This window comes from Cryptosporidium sp. chipmunk genotype I, assembly GCF_004936735.1.
Source record: "Cryptosporidium sp. chipmunk genotype I strain 37763 chromosome Unknown contig_26, whole genome shotgun sequence".
In the NCBI taxonomy this organism is placed as follows: domain Eukaryota; phylum Apicomplexa; class Conoidasida; order Eucoccidiorida; family Cryptosporidiidae; genus Cryptosporidium; species Cryptosporidium sp. chipmunk genotype I.
In genome coordinates this window covers 551162-570189 of record NW_027125588.1, presented here as the reverse complement: position 1 = coordinate 570189, position 19028 = coordinate 551162, and the positions used below count along the sequence as shown (strand labels likewise).

The 19028-nt window shown below is 31.4% G+C and overlaps 7 protein-coding genes across 7 annotated transcripts; 4 read left to right on the top strand and 3 right to left on the bottom strand.

Moving 5' to 3' along the window:
- Positions 1–204: 204 nt before the first annotated feature.
- Positions 205–6705, bottom strand: ELE39_002501 (membrane associated with 2 transmembrane domains at the N-terminus and a phosphatidylinositol 4-kinase domain; the record flags this gene model as incomplete). The annotated part of the gene is made up of 1 exon (XM_067345351.1): positions 205–6705. The coding sequence occupies one exon, from the start codon at positions 6703–6705 to the stop codon at positions 205–207; it is 6501 nt and encodes a 2166-aa protein (XP_067202119.1).
- A 1040-nt stretch (positions 6706–7745) lies between these two features.
- ELE39_002500 (eukaryotic peptide chain release factor) lies at positions 7746–9035 on the top strand (the record flags this gene model as incomplete). The annotated part of the gene is made up of 1 exon (XM_067345350.1): positions 7746–9035. One exon carries the CDS (start codon positions 7746–7748, stop codon positions 9033–9035), a length of 1290 nt encoding a protein of 429 aa, XP_067202118.1.
- A 257-nt stretch (positions 9036–9292) lies between these two features.
- ELE39_002498 (WD-repeat) lies at positions 9293–10690 on the bottom strand (the record flags this gene model as incomplete). The annotated part of the gene is made up of 1 exon (XM_067345348.1): positions 9293–10690. One exon carries the CDS (start codon positions 10688–10690, stop codon positions 9293–9295), a length of 1398 nt encoding a protein of 465 aa, XP_067202116.1.
- Positions 10691–11256: 566 nt separating this feature from the next.
- ELE39_002497 (zinc finger and FYVE domain) lies at positions 11257–11670 on the top strand (the record flags this gene model as incomplete). The annotated part of the gene is made up of 1 exon (XM_067345347.1): positions 11257–11670. One exon carries the CDS (start codon positions 11257–11259, stop codon positions 11668–11670), a length of 414 nt encoding a protein of 137 aa, XP_067202115.1.
- A 1223-nt stretch (positions 11671–12893) lies between these two features.
- Positions 12894–14063, bottom strand: ELE39_002496 (uncharacterized protein; the record flags this gene model as incomplete). Its single annotated transcript, XM_067345346.1, has 1 exon — positions 12894–14063. The coding sequence occupies one exon, from the start codon at positions 14061–14063 to the stop codon at positions 12894–12896; it is 1170 nt and encodes a 389-aa protein (XP_067202114.1).
- Positions 14064–14966: 903 nt separating this feature from the next.
- On the top strand, positions 14967–15380 carry ELE39_002495 (ribosomal L32; the record flags this gene model as incomplete). The annotated part of the gene is made up of 1 exon (XM_067345345.1): positions 14967–15380. One exon carries the CDS (start codon positions 14967–14969, stop codon positions 15378–15380), a length of 414 nt encoding a protein of 137 aa, XP_067202113.1.
- A 492-nt stretch (positions 15381–15872) lies between these two features.
- On the top strand, positions 15873–19001 carry ELE39_002494 (G-associated signal transduction; the record flags this gene model as incomplete). The annotated part of the gene is made up of 1 exon (XM_067345344.1): positions 15873–19001. One exon carries the CDS (start codon positions 15873–15875, stop codon positions 18999–19001), a length of 3129 nt encoding a protein of 1042 aa, XP_067202112.1.
- Between the last annotated feature and the right edge of the window lie 27 nt (positions 19002–19028).

Sequence of the window (19028 nt, the reverse complement as noted above, 5' to 3'; positions counted from 1 at the left end):
AATAATAACAATCACGTTCCCTTATTTCTGACTTTTTTTTTCTGACTACATCCTTGATTAACTCGTACTATTTGTTGGCGCCTAATTGGCGCCAATGATCTTGAAATTAGGTACCTATAAAATTTAATATTCAAGGAAAAAAAGAAAAATAGAAGTTTCCTCATTGTGAGGGTAGTAATATTCCAAAAGATTCCAAATTCTAACTCACTTGATCCCTTGCTGGATAAATTGCACGAAGTCATATCCTTTTGTAGTAATATGATTATGGGCTGAGTGAATCTTCTTTGAGAATATGTTTGATGCTTGTTGTTGTGAAAAGTTTAGTAGTAATCTTTCCTTAAGTTTCTTGATAGTTTCTCCACGGAAACATGGAATACCACTATTTATTAACATCTGTGTCAAAGATAGTAATAAATCTGCATGTTCCCTTACTGCCAGAAAGCCCGATAGGCAAAGATCGTCAAACAAGTCCACCTGGTCATCCATGAAATCTAACATCTCTTGAGTCACTTTAAAAGCTGCTCTTTCAAAGTGTAAATTATTCCCTGGAGAAATATCAAAAATAAACCCATAATCAATGTGTATTATATGACCGTTCCTTGTTATTAAAATATTTCCATTATGTCTATCCTTGATCTGCAAAACATAGCAAGCTATAGAATATCCTGCCAAGCTTGAGATGAAATTGTACCTGGCTTGCTCATAACTAATACGATCATCTCCTCTGTCTTTTTGATCATTTTTACCACCAAAAGTAGACTCATAATAAGCTTTCAATCCGCCTTCGGAATGAAGTTCGTGAATCTCATGTAGAGAAATGCTATTTTCAATGAACTCAATTATACCTCCATATATTACTGAGTTATTAATATCTTTGAACATCATTGGTAGAATCCTATATGGATATAACCACACGGGGATGTTATACATTTCAAAAATCTTCTGGAAAACATTTATGTATTGCATAGTGATTACATCCTGACGGCAGTCATCATTACATTTCACAATCAAATTAATGGTTAGTTCGTAATCCTGCTCAGCTTCCGTTTCTGAAATATCTCTTCCCCCTTCCTGGTCATCTATATTATGATCTGTTAACTGTAGTGAAAGTAAGTAAGGAATATTCTTAGCACTTTGAAGTATTTTAAGCTTGTTAATCTTTTTAATTGATAAAAGCTTTGTTTTAGTTTGAGATGATTTTAACATGTTTGTGTTCAAAAATGGTACATTTTTGTATTCCTTCCTCTTTATCATACTCTCTATCTTTGTTAATAAATCCTGAGCAATCTCAGACTTTAATTGAGCTATCTCTTTTGAATTCAATCTTCCAATTAAAGCTGAAGGGTCACCGTCTTCTTCAAGAGGTAAACCCAACCCTCCTTCTCTTCTGTTTCTATACTTTGCCATCTCACCAAGCTGGCAAAGTATGTAAAAGAACGAAAACTGAATATTAGCCAAAGAATGCTTCTTATTTTCAAATTGTAATAGATTCAGACTAGATCTACTCATGTTATCTGAACCTCCTGAAATTCCGTCAAAGCATTTATTAATCAAAGAAGATACACTTGACATTCTTAAAGTCAGCCCCTCCATGCTATCCTGAACCGTTCTTAGTCGATTTATGACACCTTTTTCATTCACCTCTAGGTTATTTATTTTCCCGTTTCTCCTATTAATGTTCTGATCTTCTTCATTCCTTTCAACATTTTCCTTAGAATTTTCCATAGTTTCGCAATTTAATAAAGAGTCACACTCTTTGAACAAACTTTTTTGAAACAAATTCATTACTGGTGAATTTGGATTATTGGTGTATATGCACAATATCTGTGAGAATCTTGTACTTTTTAGTGCCATATCCAATAGGCAAGTTAGTACCAGCTGGTTATTTCTCTTGTTACTTTTAATAATCTCCATATACTGTAGTAATAATAACTCCCATTCAGACTCTTGTGATAATAGTAACGATCTAACACAGCTCCAAACAATTAAAGTGCTTGTATATAGATTATGATGGAAATAATTGTGAAAGTGATGTGAATTTGAGATGAACTTCTTTTTTTCTGAAGAAAACTGATTACTTAATAGGTAAATTACTATTGGAAATGGAAGTGAATGGCCAATATAATGTAAATAATCATGGAACTGGAATACTGCCTGGTTATTTCCGTGATTATATCTACAATTTACCACTAACCCTTTAATCTCAGTACTATGAGAATTAATCTTATTCAGATACCCCTGTTCACTATTTGCATTGTACCAGAAATACTTACCACTCATCCTATCATGATAATGCTGTGGATGGTAATGATACAACAAGAATGAAAATGTGTTTTCCAACTCAATGTTATCAAAAACACGGATTAAATCATTCTTTGGTGAATAAATCCCAATATACTTGTTTTTAACCAGAATAGAGTAATGAATTAGATGGTCCATTAAAAGCGGAACGATCCAAGTGCTGTTGGTTTTCATCATATGCCTATATATTCTAGCTGGATACCTTTTCCATAAAGATAATAATAACCAGACTTCGAAGAATCCCACCTTTTTTAAACTACAAATTGAAAATATCAAGGCTGAGATGTATTTTTCAATTAAAAGTATCGTATTCCCATTAATAAAATACTCCCAAATATATTCTAAAACTATATATTGATTATATGGTATTAGTCTGTTATCATATATTTCAACTGAAGATTCAGAAGGTATATTATTGAAATTACTCATTACTCTTTGCCAATTTCTTGTTTCATATAGGCTTACACATAGATTGTCCAAGTAAGTTGTAAGTTGTGTTGAAGACTGCAATAATCTCGTATAAATATCTTTATAAGTTGGGTAACTTTCATAAAATGACCATAAATACGGCAAAACTCGGCATGAAAGAAAGTAAGAGGTACTTATCATCGACCTTTCTCCATTAATGTACGCATCTTTTTGATTCCATTTATTGTTATATTTATAGATTTTTATCTGCGGAATATCCAAATCATTGTGATTAGTCTTTGAAATTGTTGAATGTTTTTTTCTGTAACTCTCTAAAGGTAATTCTTTTGATCTCTCTACCGTTATCGATTTCAGAATCAAGCAAACCAATATAACCTTCAAATGTAAAGTTGAAGAGTCTATTTGAGGTGCTGTTTCGCGATTTTCACCTTTTACCTTTAAATAGGCCGACGATAAACTAGTCACCAACTCTACCTGTCTTAACAACTTTAATAAATCAATATGCTGGAAATAACCATGATGAATAAACCAGTCAGAGCTTTCAATTAAAAACACAAGCAAAATATAAAGTTGATAATACGATAAGGACTTTTTTTCAAGCATTTTCATATAAATCTTAAAAATAGACTCTGGATCTAATGAGGAAATTATTGACCAAATAATGCATACAAACTTTGTATAGTGCTCCAATACGTAATAGTCGGGAAGTGAGCTTCTAAATCTCTCGAACTGATAATTTTCTTGATCTGAATTGGATGAATATTTATTATTTGCATCTTCAGCATAATTTAAGAATCCCTCGTAATCACTATACATACCAAAAAGTCCACTCAATATTTTCTCAGCAAAAAGCTCAGATAATGATCGATAAGAATCATAACTGTTATCCACAATCATCCATGTACACAAGTATATCATCCTGATTATTAGCTGAGAATAGAATTTATAGTTGAACCTTTCCATAATCGCCTCCTCCCTTAGACTGGAATGATTAACATTCTTTAGTAGTTCATTCTTTAAATTCATACTTGCCATGAACTTTTCATCTTCAAATTTGACACCAAATATTGTTGAAAAGTTTGAAATTTGATTAATTAAACTTTTCTCTTCGTTTCCAGTACTTTTATTTCCAAATAGAAAGTAAAAGTAACATCTGTTAATGTTACCAACGGTATCAATGAATAACCTCAAATAATCATCGTCATTGATTAGTTGATCAAATAATGGGTTCAATAGATTTATAATAGAATATACATCTTCTGAATCTGTAATCATTAAGGAGGAGTGTCTTTTCTTATTTAGAAACGTTTTGGGAGAAGATGGAGAGATAGATAATGAAGGACTTTGCCATCCCTTTTGAATGCTGTTTATTGTATAATAGAGATCAATAGAATAGCATCCAAAAAATATCTCATTTTTAATTAGAGATGAATTTGAGTTACCATCTAAAACAGAATTTGAATATGAGGAAATATATGTTAACTTTTGTTGAAGGACTTCAAAGTCTTCTTCAGAAATGATTCCTCTCATACCACGTATCTTGAAAAGAGCAAAGCTTTTCTCAAAAATCCCTCCTCTGGCTGAAAAATTGCCTAATAAACATTGTATGAATTGAAAAAGGCTTTGCTTCATAAGAGAAATATACAAGTCTGAAATGAGTGAAAATACTCGAATTTTAATGCTTGAGCTCCATCTTTCTCTGAAGAACTTTAGACAATTGTATATATATGCACCATCCAACTGAAGAGAATTAGTCACTTGTTTATATATGTAATCAGACAATATCCTAGGATTTTCTGAAGCTGAAAGTATTGCCATTAGAGTATTATGCCTATCTGAAGAATGGTCAATTTTATGACAGATTAAAATACTTGAGATGATTCCAGTAAGTTCAAGAACTTTGGTGCTGAATTTCTGAGTGTAATTAGATTCTTTATCATTTAAAGACAAACTCGGAGATGAGATTTCATTATTTTGTATAACAACTTGATCTAAAATTCGGAGATACTCAAAAAAGTAATTGATGTTTGGAACAGTAAAAATCCTTTCCACTTCATCTCCCTTATTGCAAAAGAGTTTAGGGTTTTCATATAAATAATTCCTCCATAAACTGATCCACAAATCAATCAAATCAGAGTATTTCTCATCCAATAAAATTGGTAAATTATCATTGTACTCACTAATTGGAAACGTAATCTCACAGAGTATATCCAATTTATACTTTCTGCTAACAAGATATATCGAAATAAGATGAATTGATTTATTAAGTATGATTTGATCATTTCTGTATTCCTTTCTTGTTATTAGAGTCACATAATTATTCCAAACTATTAAGAATAAAGAAATATCAAAAGTAGTTGTCTTAAATATTGAGCCAGTTGATGAAGACGAGACTGAAGAAACTGTATAAACTGAATTGTTCAACTCTTTAAGCTCTGCTTTGTATCCTATAATCAACTGGGTGATGGCTTCAAACAACTTTTCAATTAAATCAAAACACTTGTAAGTTTTCAGGTTCCATCCTCCCTTATGTAAGTTAACAATGGCCAGATCATTTTGAATAATGTCTCTCTTTATATCATAATTCTCATTTTCAAAATTTTTAGGATCCACAATGATTGTTAAAACAGTTACAAGCATTCTTATTGAATCAAATAAAACCATTCTACATATTTTTTGTGAGCTCCCTCCATGTAAAATCTCCTCCAATAAATTTAGCAAAACCAAACTATCAATTTCTTGCGGATCTAATATTTCTGTATTTTTTCTTTCTTCTTTGCCAATTCCCTTCATAGTAACTCCAAATGCTTTGGAAAACAAGCTTACTAACTTTATAAAGACAATATTAATTGGATCCAACCTTGATAAATCATCTTCTATTTTCAAAAAATAATTATCAAATTTCTGTTCCTTCCATTCTTGGTATGTAAAAACGAATTGTTCTACAAATTGAATTAACTGTTTTTTGAGAGTTATCTCCTTAACCACCCATGTTCTACATAACTGAGTCATAATATGAACTTCAAATAACCCCAATTTATTCATTGATTTGTCCAAATCATTATTATTTTCTGTCTTAACAGACTGTTCACCAATGAATTTTTGATACTGCAGAACAACTGACACTAATTCTGAAATGGTTAAATCCATACCAACTCTTTCAATAATGATCAATAGAATTTTCAAGTACCAATAATTAAACTTTATATTGCTTAACTGAATCTTTATTAATTTTATGATCACTGATTTGAACTCAGAAATTTTATCATTTCCTATATCAACAATAGAGAATATCAAATATAGGATTAATGCACAAATTAGTAATAAGCAGTCATTGTTAATGTCCATAATTGTTACATCCAGAGTTTTCTTTTCAATAAAATAACTCAGTAAATCATTAACTTGAGAAACAAATTTATTAATCCAATTCAATTTCAGCTCTTCAATTTCTTCTCCTTTTCTAAACTCCCCAATGTTCTCATATCCAAATGTATTCAACAATATGGACAAATACATTGTGAAATAAATACATATAATTGAACCTTGATTCTTTTCAATAGCAAGTAAATCTTTCAAATCTAAAGGAGTGAACTTGATTAAAAGACTATACAGCCTCTTAAATACATCGAACTCTCTATTACCCAACAAAAATACTAGATCCTTTAATAGAGCTTTCTGCTCTAGTATTGAGTCTGCAAGCTTCAAATCTAATGAGAGTAATGGTACCGACTCTGGATTCTCATTTTCCACCAATTTTCCATTAAATTTTTGGAACAAAAATAAGAAATTGAATAAACCCTCCTTTTTAGAATTTGAGTTGTTTTTCATACTCTCAAGCAAAACAATGTTTTTTGATAAGAAATCCACCAATTTTTCTATAGAATTACATCTTTTACCTCTTTTATATAATTCAAATAAAGCTAATGCAGGATCATGTCCTTCCAAATTCCAATAGTGCTTGTTTATACTACTCATTTTAAATTCCCGTAGAGTTCTTATAATGAAATTAATTTTAATTTTACTCTAATTGCTTTCACATATAACTAATTTCTTTGTTATCATCATATATGTACGAACCAATTCCATGGCCTGAAAAATACTTAATACTTATTTTGGAATTATATATTTTCCGTGTATTTTTATTATTTCGACAGTTTATAATTCTTTTTTTTTCAATTTAATTTTTCTTTTTTTCAGAGCATATTTTTTGATCTTCCCCCCACACTCAATATAAAGTTCTTCCTCTTAAAAAGCATAAAAATTATTTTAGATATTATCTTGAAAATTTTTTTATTACTATTTATTGGAATATATTTGCTTTGATTTTGCAAATTACTTTACCCTATTGATAATTCTGAACTACTATCCATCCTCTCTATTTTGTTCAATGTCTTTATTCTTTTCTTTCCCACAATTGATCTTATTTCTACATCTCATCATCAATTATATAATTCTTAAATATATTATATTTTATTCCTTTTAAAAAAAAATAAACATAATTCCATTCAAAACAAAAACCAATCCTTCAATTTTTTTATTTATTTAAAATTATTTTTCTATTACGTGTCATTTTTTTTCTTCATACGCAAGTATGTGCATGCAAATACCGGTATAGGAAAACATAGTACACGTGTTTACATGTGGACAATTACATGCAGGAAAAAATTCGCACTGCATGCAGATGGGGTTAATACTTTAATTAGAAGGATTTCTGAAATTTTTAAATGGTATTTTTTAGTTTTTAAATTTTTTTAAATTTTTTGAAGGAAAAAGTTAATGGCAAAGCAATGGAGGTAATAATTAAGAGAGACTACGCGCCAAGCGTTGTTTCTTGTCAATAAGTTTGAAATAGAATAAATTATTGGTTTAGAAAAAATACCAAAAAGCTCCAAAGAATTTACTTAACTAGTATTTTCCAATTGCAATTTTGAGGAAATATTAAGAATATTATGAAATAGAGGTGAAAGCACCAATTAAGGAAATTAAATAACAAAGTATTAGACTGAAGACAAGAAATGAGTGATAACGATACAAACGTTAAACAGTGGAAAGTCAGAAGACTGATAGCAACACTAGAGGCTGCCAGAGGAAATGGTACTTCTATGATTTCTTTAGTTATTAAACCAAAGGATGAAATATCCAGAATTTCAAAAATGCTTGCTGATGAGTATGGCACAGCTTCTAATATTAAGAGTAGAGTAAATCGACTTTCAGTTTTATCAGCAATTACAAGTACTCAACAGCGTTTAAAATTATATAATAGGACTCCTCAAAATGGTCTGGTAGTTTATTGTGGAACTTTAATTACTGAGGATGGAAAAGAAAAGAAGGTAAATATTGATTTTGAACCATTTAAACCAATCAATACGTCTCTTTATTTATGTGACAATAAGTTCCATGTCGATGCGCTTAAGGAGTTATTAGAGACTGATGATAAGTTCGGATTTATTATTGTTGATGGTAATGGTGCTTTGTATGGTGTAGTTCAAGGTAGTTCAAGAGAAGTTTTACTCAGATTTAATGTAGATTTACCAAAAAAACACGGTCGTGGTGGTCAGTCAGCTTTACGTTTTGCTCGTCTGAGAATGGAAAAGCGTCATAACTATTTGAGAAAGGTTGCTGAAACTGCGACTTCTATGTTTATTACTAACGACCAGGTTAATGTTGCGGCTTTGATATTAGCAGGAAGTGCTGACTTCAAAAATGAGTTGGCTCAAAGTGATATTTTTGATCAGAGACTAGCAAGCAAAATCCTAAAGATTGTTGATGTTTCATATGGAGGCGATAATGGTTTTAATCAGGCCATTGAGTTATCTTCTGATGCACTCCAAAATGTTAAGTTTGTTCAGGAAAAGAAACTTATCACTAAATTCTTTGACGAAGTTGCTCAGGATACTGGTAAGTATGTATATGGTATTAATGAAACCCTTCAGGCTTTGGAAATGGGTGCAGTTGAATTGTTGATTGTATGGGAAAACTTAGAAACTAAAAGAATGGTCGTCAAAAACCCATCTACTGGAGAAGAAAAAGTATTTTTAAACAGTCCAACTGAACAGCATGACGAATCCAAATTCAAGGATCCTGATACAGGGGCAGAACTTGATGTTATTGAAGTACTCCCTTTGACTGAATGGCTTGTAAATACATATCAAAATTACGGAGCTCAATTGGAATTTGTTACAAATAAGTCTCAAGAAGGTAATCAATTCCAAAAAGGATTTGGAGGTTTTGGTGGTATTTTGAGATACAAAGTAGACTTCCAGGATTATGCTGTGGTTGAGGATGACTTGGATGAATTTATTTAAGTCAAAATTTTTACGAGTATTGATAAAAGTAATGAAAAATACTAACTCCTTTTTCTAATCTTCAAATATTATTAACTGTTTAATTAAACCTAATGATAGAGAACTTTAATTGTAAACCAAAGGGTACCGAACAACAAACACTATTTCATTGGAATAGATCAAATCACCACATTTTGAGTTATCCGAAAATCATTCAATCAATATATATTATAGGTATTCTAATTGTAAGTTTTAAAAGAAAGACTTAACTATAATGTCTAAAATGAACAAACTATAAGTTCTCCTGTTGATCCTCCTGTATAAATGGTATTTTCATTCATCCAACAGAGGCTAAGTAATTTAGAGTCAGTTTTTGCAGCTTGAAGTGGTAAATTTGGTGACCTTATATCAAGAATTTTCAAATCCATATCATGTGAAACCGATCCTATCATATATTCACTAAATGGGCTCCAAGCAGCCTGTGGAACAACTTCTTTATGAGCAAGAAGTCTGATTCTATGGACAAAACGAGTGTTTCTGTCAAAAGACACTGAATCCAGACCTTTATTCACCTTAAAGTCAATTTGGTTTGTTGTTCCCGCCCTCAAGTCCCAAATTCGAACTTTACCATCATCATGAGAAGTACAAATTACATTTCCTGAAACCGGATTTTGGCAGGATAAAGAGAATGTCGGGAATTTTATATTCCACCCGCAAACAGTTTCTCCTAATGAGACTTTAGACACCTTAATATTACCATCCAGACTTGAGGAAATCAAATTGTCCCCAAGGGAGAGTATATCTGTAACATTAGAAGAATGGTTCTTGATTTTAGCAGTGCAATTCAATCTTCTCGTATTTTCTATATGACTTGAAGAACCTTCATCTGTGGCGTCCTCCTCACAAAATACTAAAACATTACCATTTGCATCTCCTGCTGATATTATTGAATCACATCCTCTTACAGTACAAAGAGCTTCAATAGGAGCAACACTGGCTCTGAGTTTAACATTCTTTAAAATGCATTCTCGTTTCTTTGCTGAGTAGTTTAAACCTACAATGGAACCGCTCATTGTTGAAGCCCAAACTTTGGAAAACTCGGAATCATTTAGTTGTTGAGATTGGACTCTTAAAATAGAAGTAGAATCTCCTGCTAGTAGTAATCCATTCACATTAAATTCGAATGTTTCCCCGGCTTTATTTTTAACATTATCGTCCTCATCCAATCTGACCTTCTTGTCCTTTGTACGTGAAATTCGATCATAAAATCTAATCCAACCGTCGTAGAATCCCACCACTACCATGGGATTATCTGTTTCTATTCCGCACCTAATGCTCCTAATCCAGTCCTTTTGTTTATCCAAAACCTTTGATGATGGCTTACCGAGCGCTCTCAAATACTCTATCTTGAGCTTAGATTCACTTGTTTTCTCATTTTGTCTCATATAATCATAAACTGAACCTCTCAAAAACACTTCTTCTATTATAAAGTCAAAAGTAATGTGGCTTTCTGTTTCCAATAAGGTATTAAGTAGTTCTGATAGTTCTGCTCTTCCGGCTTTTGAATCTATCATGAAGGATCCATCTGGGGCCTGAAGTCTTGGATCATTAATTTTAGTCCAAAAAAAAACCTCCACTTGAGAATCAACCTTGTCCTCCATTTTCGTCTTATCCATTACTTCCTGATTTCCTTAATTTGTGTATCAATTTTATGCTATTTTTAATCCTCCTCCCTCCTTTTTTAATGTAATGCTTATTAGACCAACTCTATCTTCTGGTATCAAGAAACAAACTCTTATATTTGAATATAAATTTATACTTTCCCCAACTCAAAACTTCTAGGAGAAAAAAAAATACACAGTTCTTCTTACTGTCAAAAATGACTAATCAAAATATTATTTTTTTCATCACTTCAAATATTATATACCGGCGCTCGTGTTCCCCGCCCAATTCTTATGTCCATAATAATAATTAACGGTAAAAATACCGGTAGAGTATTAAGGGGGGATGAGGGAATGTGCAGAAAAATGCAGAAAACTAGAACTTGAAGATTAAAGATTTGAAGGAAAATATAAAAGAAAAAGGAGTAAGTATTATAGGATAAATGAGCTGGAGTTCAGGATTAATAGAAAGAGGAAGAATTAGAGAGAACTCTCCTGAGTAAGTAGAAAAGAAGCAGATTAGGGTAAAAAAAGTTTCATGCATTACATGTTTGAATAGGAATATTGAAAGCAGTAGATTAATGAGGGATTCTGAAAGATGTGAAGAGTGTATGAATTCAGAAGAGTTTCAAAAACCATTTTGTATTTTGTGTGGAAAAATTAAATGTTCAAATTGTAATATAAGTACTGTTGAATACAAAATATATGATAAATTAATATGTGGGGAATGTATATCTAAATTATGTCTTGAGACAAATAATATACTCCAGGAAGAGTTAGATGTAAAGGATCAGATCAACCTGAACTTGAAAAAAGGCTTGGAAGAACAATTTCAAGTTATTTCAAAATGTAAACAATTCATTATAGCTTTAGAAGAGATTATATCATTTCAAGGCTTATGGAAATCAATTTGTGAAGTTGAAGGTACCGAGAACATACAGAATCTCTTATTTGAAAGTCAAGGTAAGTTGAATTTTATGGAAAAAATGAGATAAATCAATAAATATATATTCTTTTTTAAAATTAAATTAGTTGGAATCCAAAAATGGAATCAGAAAAATAGGAAATTGGAAATGGAGAACTCAAATTTAAGATCACAAATAACTCAGCAAAGTAATAATATATCTATTCTGTAAGTTCAACTTAACCAATGCTTAGCTACTTTTTAATAATTTGAATTAACTTGATTTTGTTTTCTTAACAAAAACTATAGAGAATCTCACATTAAAAGCTTAAAGGAAGACTACAAACAGTCTAAAAATATTATTGAATCATTGAAAAATATTAAATTTGAAAAAGATAATCTAAAAAGCATAGCTAATGAAACCTCCACCTTAATGGAGAAATTCAGATTAGAAAATGATGGACTAAGAGTAAGATGCTTTCGACTCGAACAAAGAGTCAAAGAACTTACAAACAACTATGGAACCGAATCTTATCAAGTAAATTCTCCGGAAAATCAAAGACTAGCTGACAGAATTAGAACCATCTCTTTAGGCCTGCAAGATGACTATATTCCACATTCAATTCTTGAAAATTCTTCCATCATCTTTAACAACCACCAACTTGTTAATTGTGTCGAAAGAATCATTCTAAATCTCAAAAACTTACTCTGCTGCTCGGAAAATACCTAAAATTTATTTACTTTTTTCATATAATTTCAATATTTTTACATAACCTCATCTCCGATTGCGTGCATGCATGTAGGTAGCCGGTACCTATTTTTAGATCCAAAAGGTAACGTCCCATTTGGGATTAGGAGATGAATTTTTTTCATATTCAAAATTGTTTGGGCATTTATTTAATAGAGAAAAAAAGTTGAATATATTTGAGAATTCAATAGCATTTTTTATTTCATATTTTATGGTTTTTCTGTTTGACTATAGAGGAATAGTGAGTAAAGGGTTTAGTTAGATGAATTAGAAGAATGAGAAAAAAAGAAAAAAAAGTTGTCATGGGAACTTACTATTCCTGTGAAATACAGCTTTTCAAAGATTGATCCAAACTTATTTGAATTCTCTAAGAATTGTAAAACTGCTCCTACTAATTTTCTTTTTGAGTTTTGAGTGAATTGTTTGGTTTTACTTAGTTTTAGGAGCTTAATTATTCTATATAAAAAAATTCAATGAAAGAATTGAAATGTTTTAAGTATTTAAAAACATTAGCAAAAATATTTCCAATTCATATTGCAACGATCAAGTTAATTATATTCAGTTTTTTAAGACTTTTCTCCAATTCTTTGCAAAACATACCTTGTAATTAAGATAGAGTATCTACCACTTAGGTTTCTAATCCCAAGATTTACCTGCTCGAGGTCTTTAATCCATTCCAAATAATGTTGTCCAATATAGTTATTAGGGTCTAACTGTGAATCCATATTTATGGAAAAGAGGGTTTCCATCATTTTAAGTTCATTTTTGGTCATTAATTCTTCCATTTTCTCTGGACACTCATTAAAGTAAGGACTATACCCTGTCCCCAACTTACTAAGCCTCTCTGAACAAAGCTTTTGTATCATGAAACATTGTTCCAGTCGATTAGATCCACTAAAATGAACAATCCATGATTTTTCTGGCCAAATATTTGTCTTCATCTCACTCGATTTCACTATATGTTCCATCCTTATAATTTGGTTCAAATATAAACTTGGAACAACCACTACTCCTTTGTTTTTCCTTGACTGGTTCAAATCTATAGAGTAATCCCCATACTCCAACCAAGATAAATTCCTCCTCCTCAAACAATAGCTTTGTATTTGTTTAACATCCAACCTCCCCGTCTCATTTAATAGAGAGATGACAATGTTTTGATCATTCAAACCTGATCTACTCCATTCTGACGAATAAGCCAGTAAATACTGAGTCTTCTGTAGAGCAAGTACCTGAATACAAAACATCAATGTCTCCAATCTTCTCAAAGACATCAACAATACTCCAACATTCAATAAATAGTGCTTTAATTCGCAATTGTCATCCACTGATATATATAGAAATGACTCCTTCATCTTTTCATGAAAATCCTCAATCCTTGCTGAAAACCTTAAAAACATGGTATCGGAATCCATATATAGTACCAAATAATCACGTCCTTTATTTTCAGAAATCAAGCCTTGGACTTTCTTATACAACTTAATTATCCCAATATACCTCCAATAATGAGGATTTTTAACCTCTCCATAACGTAAATCCAAATGAAAATAGCAATAACCATTTTTTTTTGCATAACCAATTCGATTCTCCAAAAGCCATTCGTGATCCTTTCCTAGCTTATTACCAGATGTCAATATATTATATTGGCATATTCCCAACTCTCTTTCATTCGAAGGTATATATATTTCTCTCAATTCATAGTTTTCTCCATTTACCCACTCGGGAAGCCAATCCTCCATCACTTTTATTTCCTCCAAACTTAAACCATAGCATCCCAATAAGAACAATATAAACCATTCCAGGATTACTCCTGCTACTATGTATTCTTTCCTTATTTTAAGAGAATAGTACAGATAACCACAAAAATCTACTTGAGAAGAAATTTGAACTTACTAATTACTCACTCCTTCCAAATCCACTATAAAATAGAAATGAAAGAAAAAATAATGAAAATAATTCATTCGAATAAATTATTTTCAAGATCTCTAAATGCATGCAATGCACCTCTCCCCATTGTATTCAACAAAACCCAACAACTCAATTACTGCCATCCCAAAAACCTAGCTAATTCCCCCCTAAACTTAATATAATCATCTCTAAATTGTGTTCTTTTATTCTCCTCGGTTTTTCTTTCTTTTTTTTCTTTTTTTTTCATTCCTTACCTTAAAATAATGCAGCACGTGCCGTGGCGGGCATTATGACCCGCCCTAGATGGGGTACCGAACTGATATTTATAATAATAATAATAGACAATTTAGAAAAGAATAAATATATAAACGAGTTAAAGTATTAATAAATAATCATTTAAAAAATAATTCAATAATACCGTCTCATTTAAATAAATAGTCTACCAAATGTTTTGTCTCAAATTAAATATTAATTAATTATTATATTAACTTAATAAAAACATTATAAAAGGGGAAAAAAAGACCGGTTAATTATTTTCTCTTGAAAGCTAATAAGAAAATCAGAAACTCTGAAGGAGAAAGTTTGGATTAATTTAGAAACGAGTTAAATCATTTTTTTTCCAATCGGAAGAGAAAAAGGTACTAACTTGTAATTTCTGTTATATTGTAGAAGATTACAAATATATTTAAATTGTAATTTGTGATTCCCAGGTTTAATTTCTTTTAATCAAGAGAATGTCTATCGTAAGCTTTAAGAACAAGCCAAAAAAGGCAATCATTAAGAAGAGAACTAAAAAGTTTACCAGATTTCAATCTGATCGTTTCTTGAGAGTCAAGCCAAACTGGAGAAAACCAAAGGGTATCGATTGCCGTGTACGTAGAAAATTTAAGGGTAATTATTTGATGCCAAAGATTGGTTATGGTAGTGATGCCAAGACACGTAAGATGCTTCCAAATGGTTTGTATAAGTTTACTGTATCAAATCCCCAGGAAGTTCATATGCTTTTAATGCATAACAAGACTTTCTGTGTTGAGATTGCATCTGGAGTAAGTAGTCGTAAGAGAAGAGAGATTTTAGAGAGAGCTGAGCAGTTGAACTTAAAGGTTTTGAACAAGAATGCCAGACTCGCAATTGAGGAGGACGAATAATTGAAATTTTGTTTAGCTTAAGTTACCCTTAATCTTTCAATTATAGAAGCAGTTTTACTTGAATCTTATTTTTTGCATTTGCATGTTTTTTTCTTTTTCTTTTTTTTTGCAGTCGAGGGATCCAGGATTTTCTAGAGGGGTTGAGTAAAATGAATTTGATTCTGAGGAAGTTGAGGGGGGGAGGGGGATGGTTGTGGGAAGAGGGAGAGGGGATTTTTATCAGCTTTAAGTTCGCTCGTTGATTTGAGATCTTTCCGTATGTGGGGGTGATTCTGACTAGTTGATGAATTTCTCAAATAGTTAATACTTGTTCTTATTTAATTGAAATATTTATTAATAATAGAATTAAAGCAACAACAAAAATAGTAGTGATTAAAATATTATTGTTGCTAAAAATTGACTACTTATAGTACAAATTGGTTAAATGATCTTTGAACATAAAATATTGACTTTGTTGATTGTCAAGAATACTGAAAGATTGTTTTAATAGTCATGAAATTCAGTAAAAAGCTTCAACATTATGTAAATCAGCAGTATAGCCAGCATTACTTATCTTATAAGGATCTTAAAAAAGCAATAAAGTTGATAACTGGATTAGATACATCAAGTTATACCATAAATGAAGTAACAAATAATTTCGGAAATATTAAAGCTTTAGCAGGATCGATATATAGGCCGGCAGAAAGTAGATTTATGGATCTATTAAACCATGAATTAGATAAGATTAACTCATTTAGCAGTATAATGTATACTGACATAAAGGATTCTCTTAAACAGATTCAAGGATATATAGATCAGATTAGCAAAGATTTAGGTGTAATAAATAACTGCAGTAATAATAATAATGTAAATGACTCTGATAGTTCATTCTTTCAATCTGGAATGAGCAAAGAACTTTTGGATGACTTGATTTCACCTCTAGTTGAACAACTTGAACGTAGAAGTGGTGAAATAGTATTTTTAGAAAGCTACCAACAACTGAATTATACGGGTTTTAGAAAGATTACCAAAAAGTATGATAAAATGAATAAGTCAACTTCTTCTTCTTGGTATCTTGCAAGACTTGCAAGAGAATCATTCATGAATATGAACTTGGATTTACTTCTTGAAAGCCTTTCAAATTGTTATTCAAGAATTGAAATGCTAAAAAGTATTTTCCTAATGAAGGAAGAATCTTTAAATTGCGATAAAACATTAGAAAATGATATATCAATGCATCCACCTTTTGAAATTCACTCAAAACATCTTATTTTAGCCGAAGATGTAATGAAGGTTAAAGTACTTTTAACAAAAATAGTCCCTCTAGTTTCAATAGGACTGTTAAATGTAGAGGACAACATAAATAACAAGCCTTGTTTATCTTCTCCAACAAATAATAACACAAATTCTCAAAAGACGACTCCAAGTGAAAATATATCATCTTTGGCGTTGCAAACATCAACAGTTTCTTATATGTATTTTGACAATAGGGAATTCAGTGAATACCATAGAATTCGTGAAATAAGATCTAGATTTTCTTGTAGCTCTCAAATAAATACTCAAATAGAGGAAAATTCATTTGGAAGGATCCAAGCGTACTCAGATGAGAAGATTGTTCCAAAAAAGTACTTGGATTATACATTTAGATTGAGATGGTATGGAGAAAATGAAGGAAGTCCAGACCAGTGGCTTAACTTGGATTGGATACATCCAATGGAACCAAGCTGCTCAACTACTGAGTGGCACGATCCTAACAATAAGAACTTTGTTCATCAAGCAACAAACAGTAACCAAATGAACCAAGGAGTAGGAGAAGGAGGAAGAACATTTTCTTTTGAAGGGTCAAAGGCCTTAGTAAGCAGTAAAACTTTATTGATCCAACAAAAAGATGTTTTTCATATTTTAAAGACTTACGGGGATCTGAGACGTGAAAGTAAGAATCCATCACTATCTTCAAACTTCGATTTGAATACATATTTAAACGAAACCAGAATCAACCTTTCACAAGACCAAATAATGTTGCTTAATTGCTTTATTGATTTTATCCAATTTAGAAAGTTAGGACCATTTTCACATCTTTGGTTCCATAGAACAACTTTTGCAAACCCAAGGAGAAATATATGTATCCATATTGACAATAACTTGAAGATTATGCCTGAAATTGACTCGGAATTACTAAACAATGAACATTTACAAGGAAACTGTTCATCAATAAATAATTTATCTGCTGAAAACTGCAGAAAACTGAGCTCTGAAACAAGCAGGAGCAATTGTGAAATTTCAAATACTGAACTAGGAACGAACTCCATTTTCAATATGAGACCTTCAATATTATACAATACCTACATTGTTAGTCCCCAAACTGAAGCATTAGTATCTGAAAATATGAAAATTGTTTCTCATGGAATCTTAAGCATAAGTGTTTCCCAAGATTCTGGAAACTTATCGAGCTCAAACAAAACCATCAGCTCTAATTCGAATCCTAGAGAAATACTTAAAGATATTCTTGGCCTTGCCTCTGTTTCAGAAGTTATCGGATTTTCAAATCTTGAAACTTGTACTGCTCTTTTATTCAGCAATAATTTGCTAGAAGTCCCACATTGGTTCAACTTTATGGCTATAGAGTCTGAAAGTCAACAAGAAATTACAAATAATATCAAGGATTCCAACTCAGAAACTCAAACTGTACAAAGTCTCAACAGATCGGTTTCTTTAAACAAAGAATTGATGGGAGGCAAACAACTTCAATCTTTTGAACCCGAGAAATCATCCTTTAACAACTCCATGCCAAAAATTGATGTTCTTCATACTGGAAAAAATGCAAGAATTTTGCACGATCAAGAAGTCACTGCTCAAAGAGAAGCCAGTATTCTTACTAATGAAATCCAAACAAACTCTCTTTCTTCTTTAAATAGTGCGCAAACTCTTTCTAATATTCATCAACTCAAAAATCGACAAATTAAAAAAAATGAAATTAAACGCGAAATCACACAGTCCCAGCCCCACACACTGCATGTGCCACTTCTTGGCAATGACGTGGATGTCGGTATAATACATGCAAATTCGCAGACCTTTCCACATGCACTGGCGCGCACTCTCAGGTCAATTTTTTGCATGTGCAGAGAAGAATCAAGAAATAAGGGTATAAATAATACTCAGAAAAAGTGTGTCTCTTCAGCAGTTCGAGTTGAGCCGAAGACATTTTTTGCGAATGAGAGAACACTACTTCAGTGGATGAATATGTCAGTTTTATTGGCAACTATTTCCGTTTCCTTACTAAGTTTCGGGACGCAAGTTGGTCGTATATGTGGTTTAATTATGGCACCAGTAGCTATTTTCTTTATTGCTTATTCCTATTATATTTACTTAAAAAGAAATAGAGCTTTGGAAACCAAGGAGCCAATTTCTTATAATGATAAGTTTGGTCCAACTTTACTAGTTATGTGTTTGATTATTTCTCTAACATCAGTTTTACTCTTAAATATCATTGTCGGCGGTCACAAACAGCATTTCAAGGATATTCATGATTACTATAGAGAAGACTATGCCCACTATTACCAGAACCAGCAGAATGAGAATCATTTATTGACTCAAAGTAATAATAATCAGTCTATTTCAAACGATAAATACTTATTAAGATAAAGTAAGCTGATATAATGTTATTTTCTA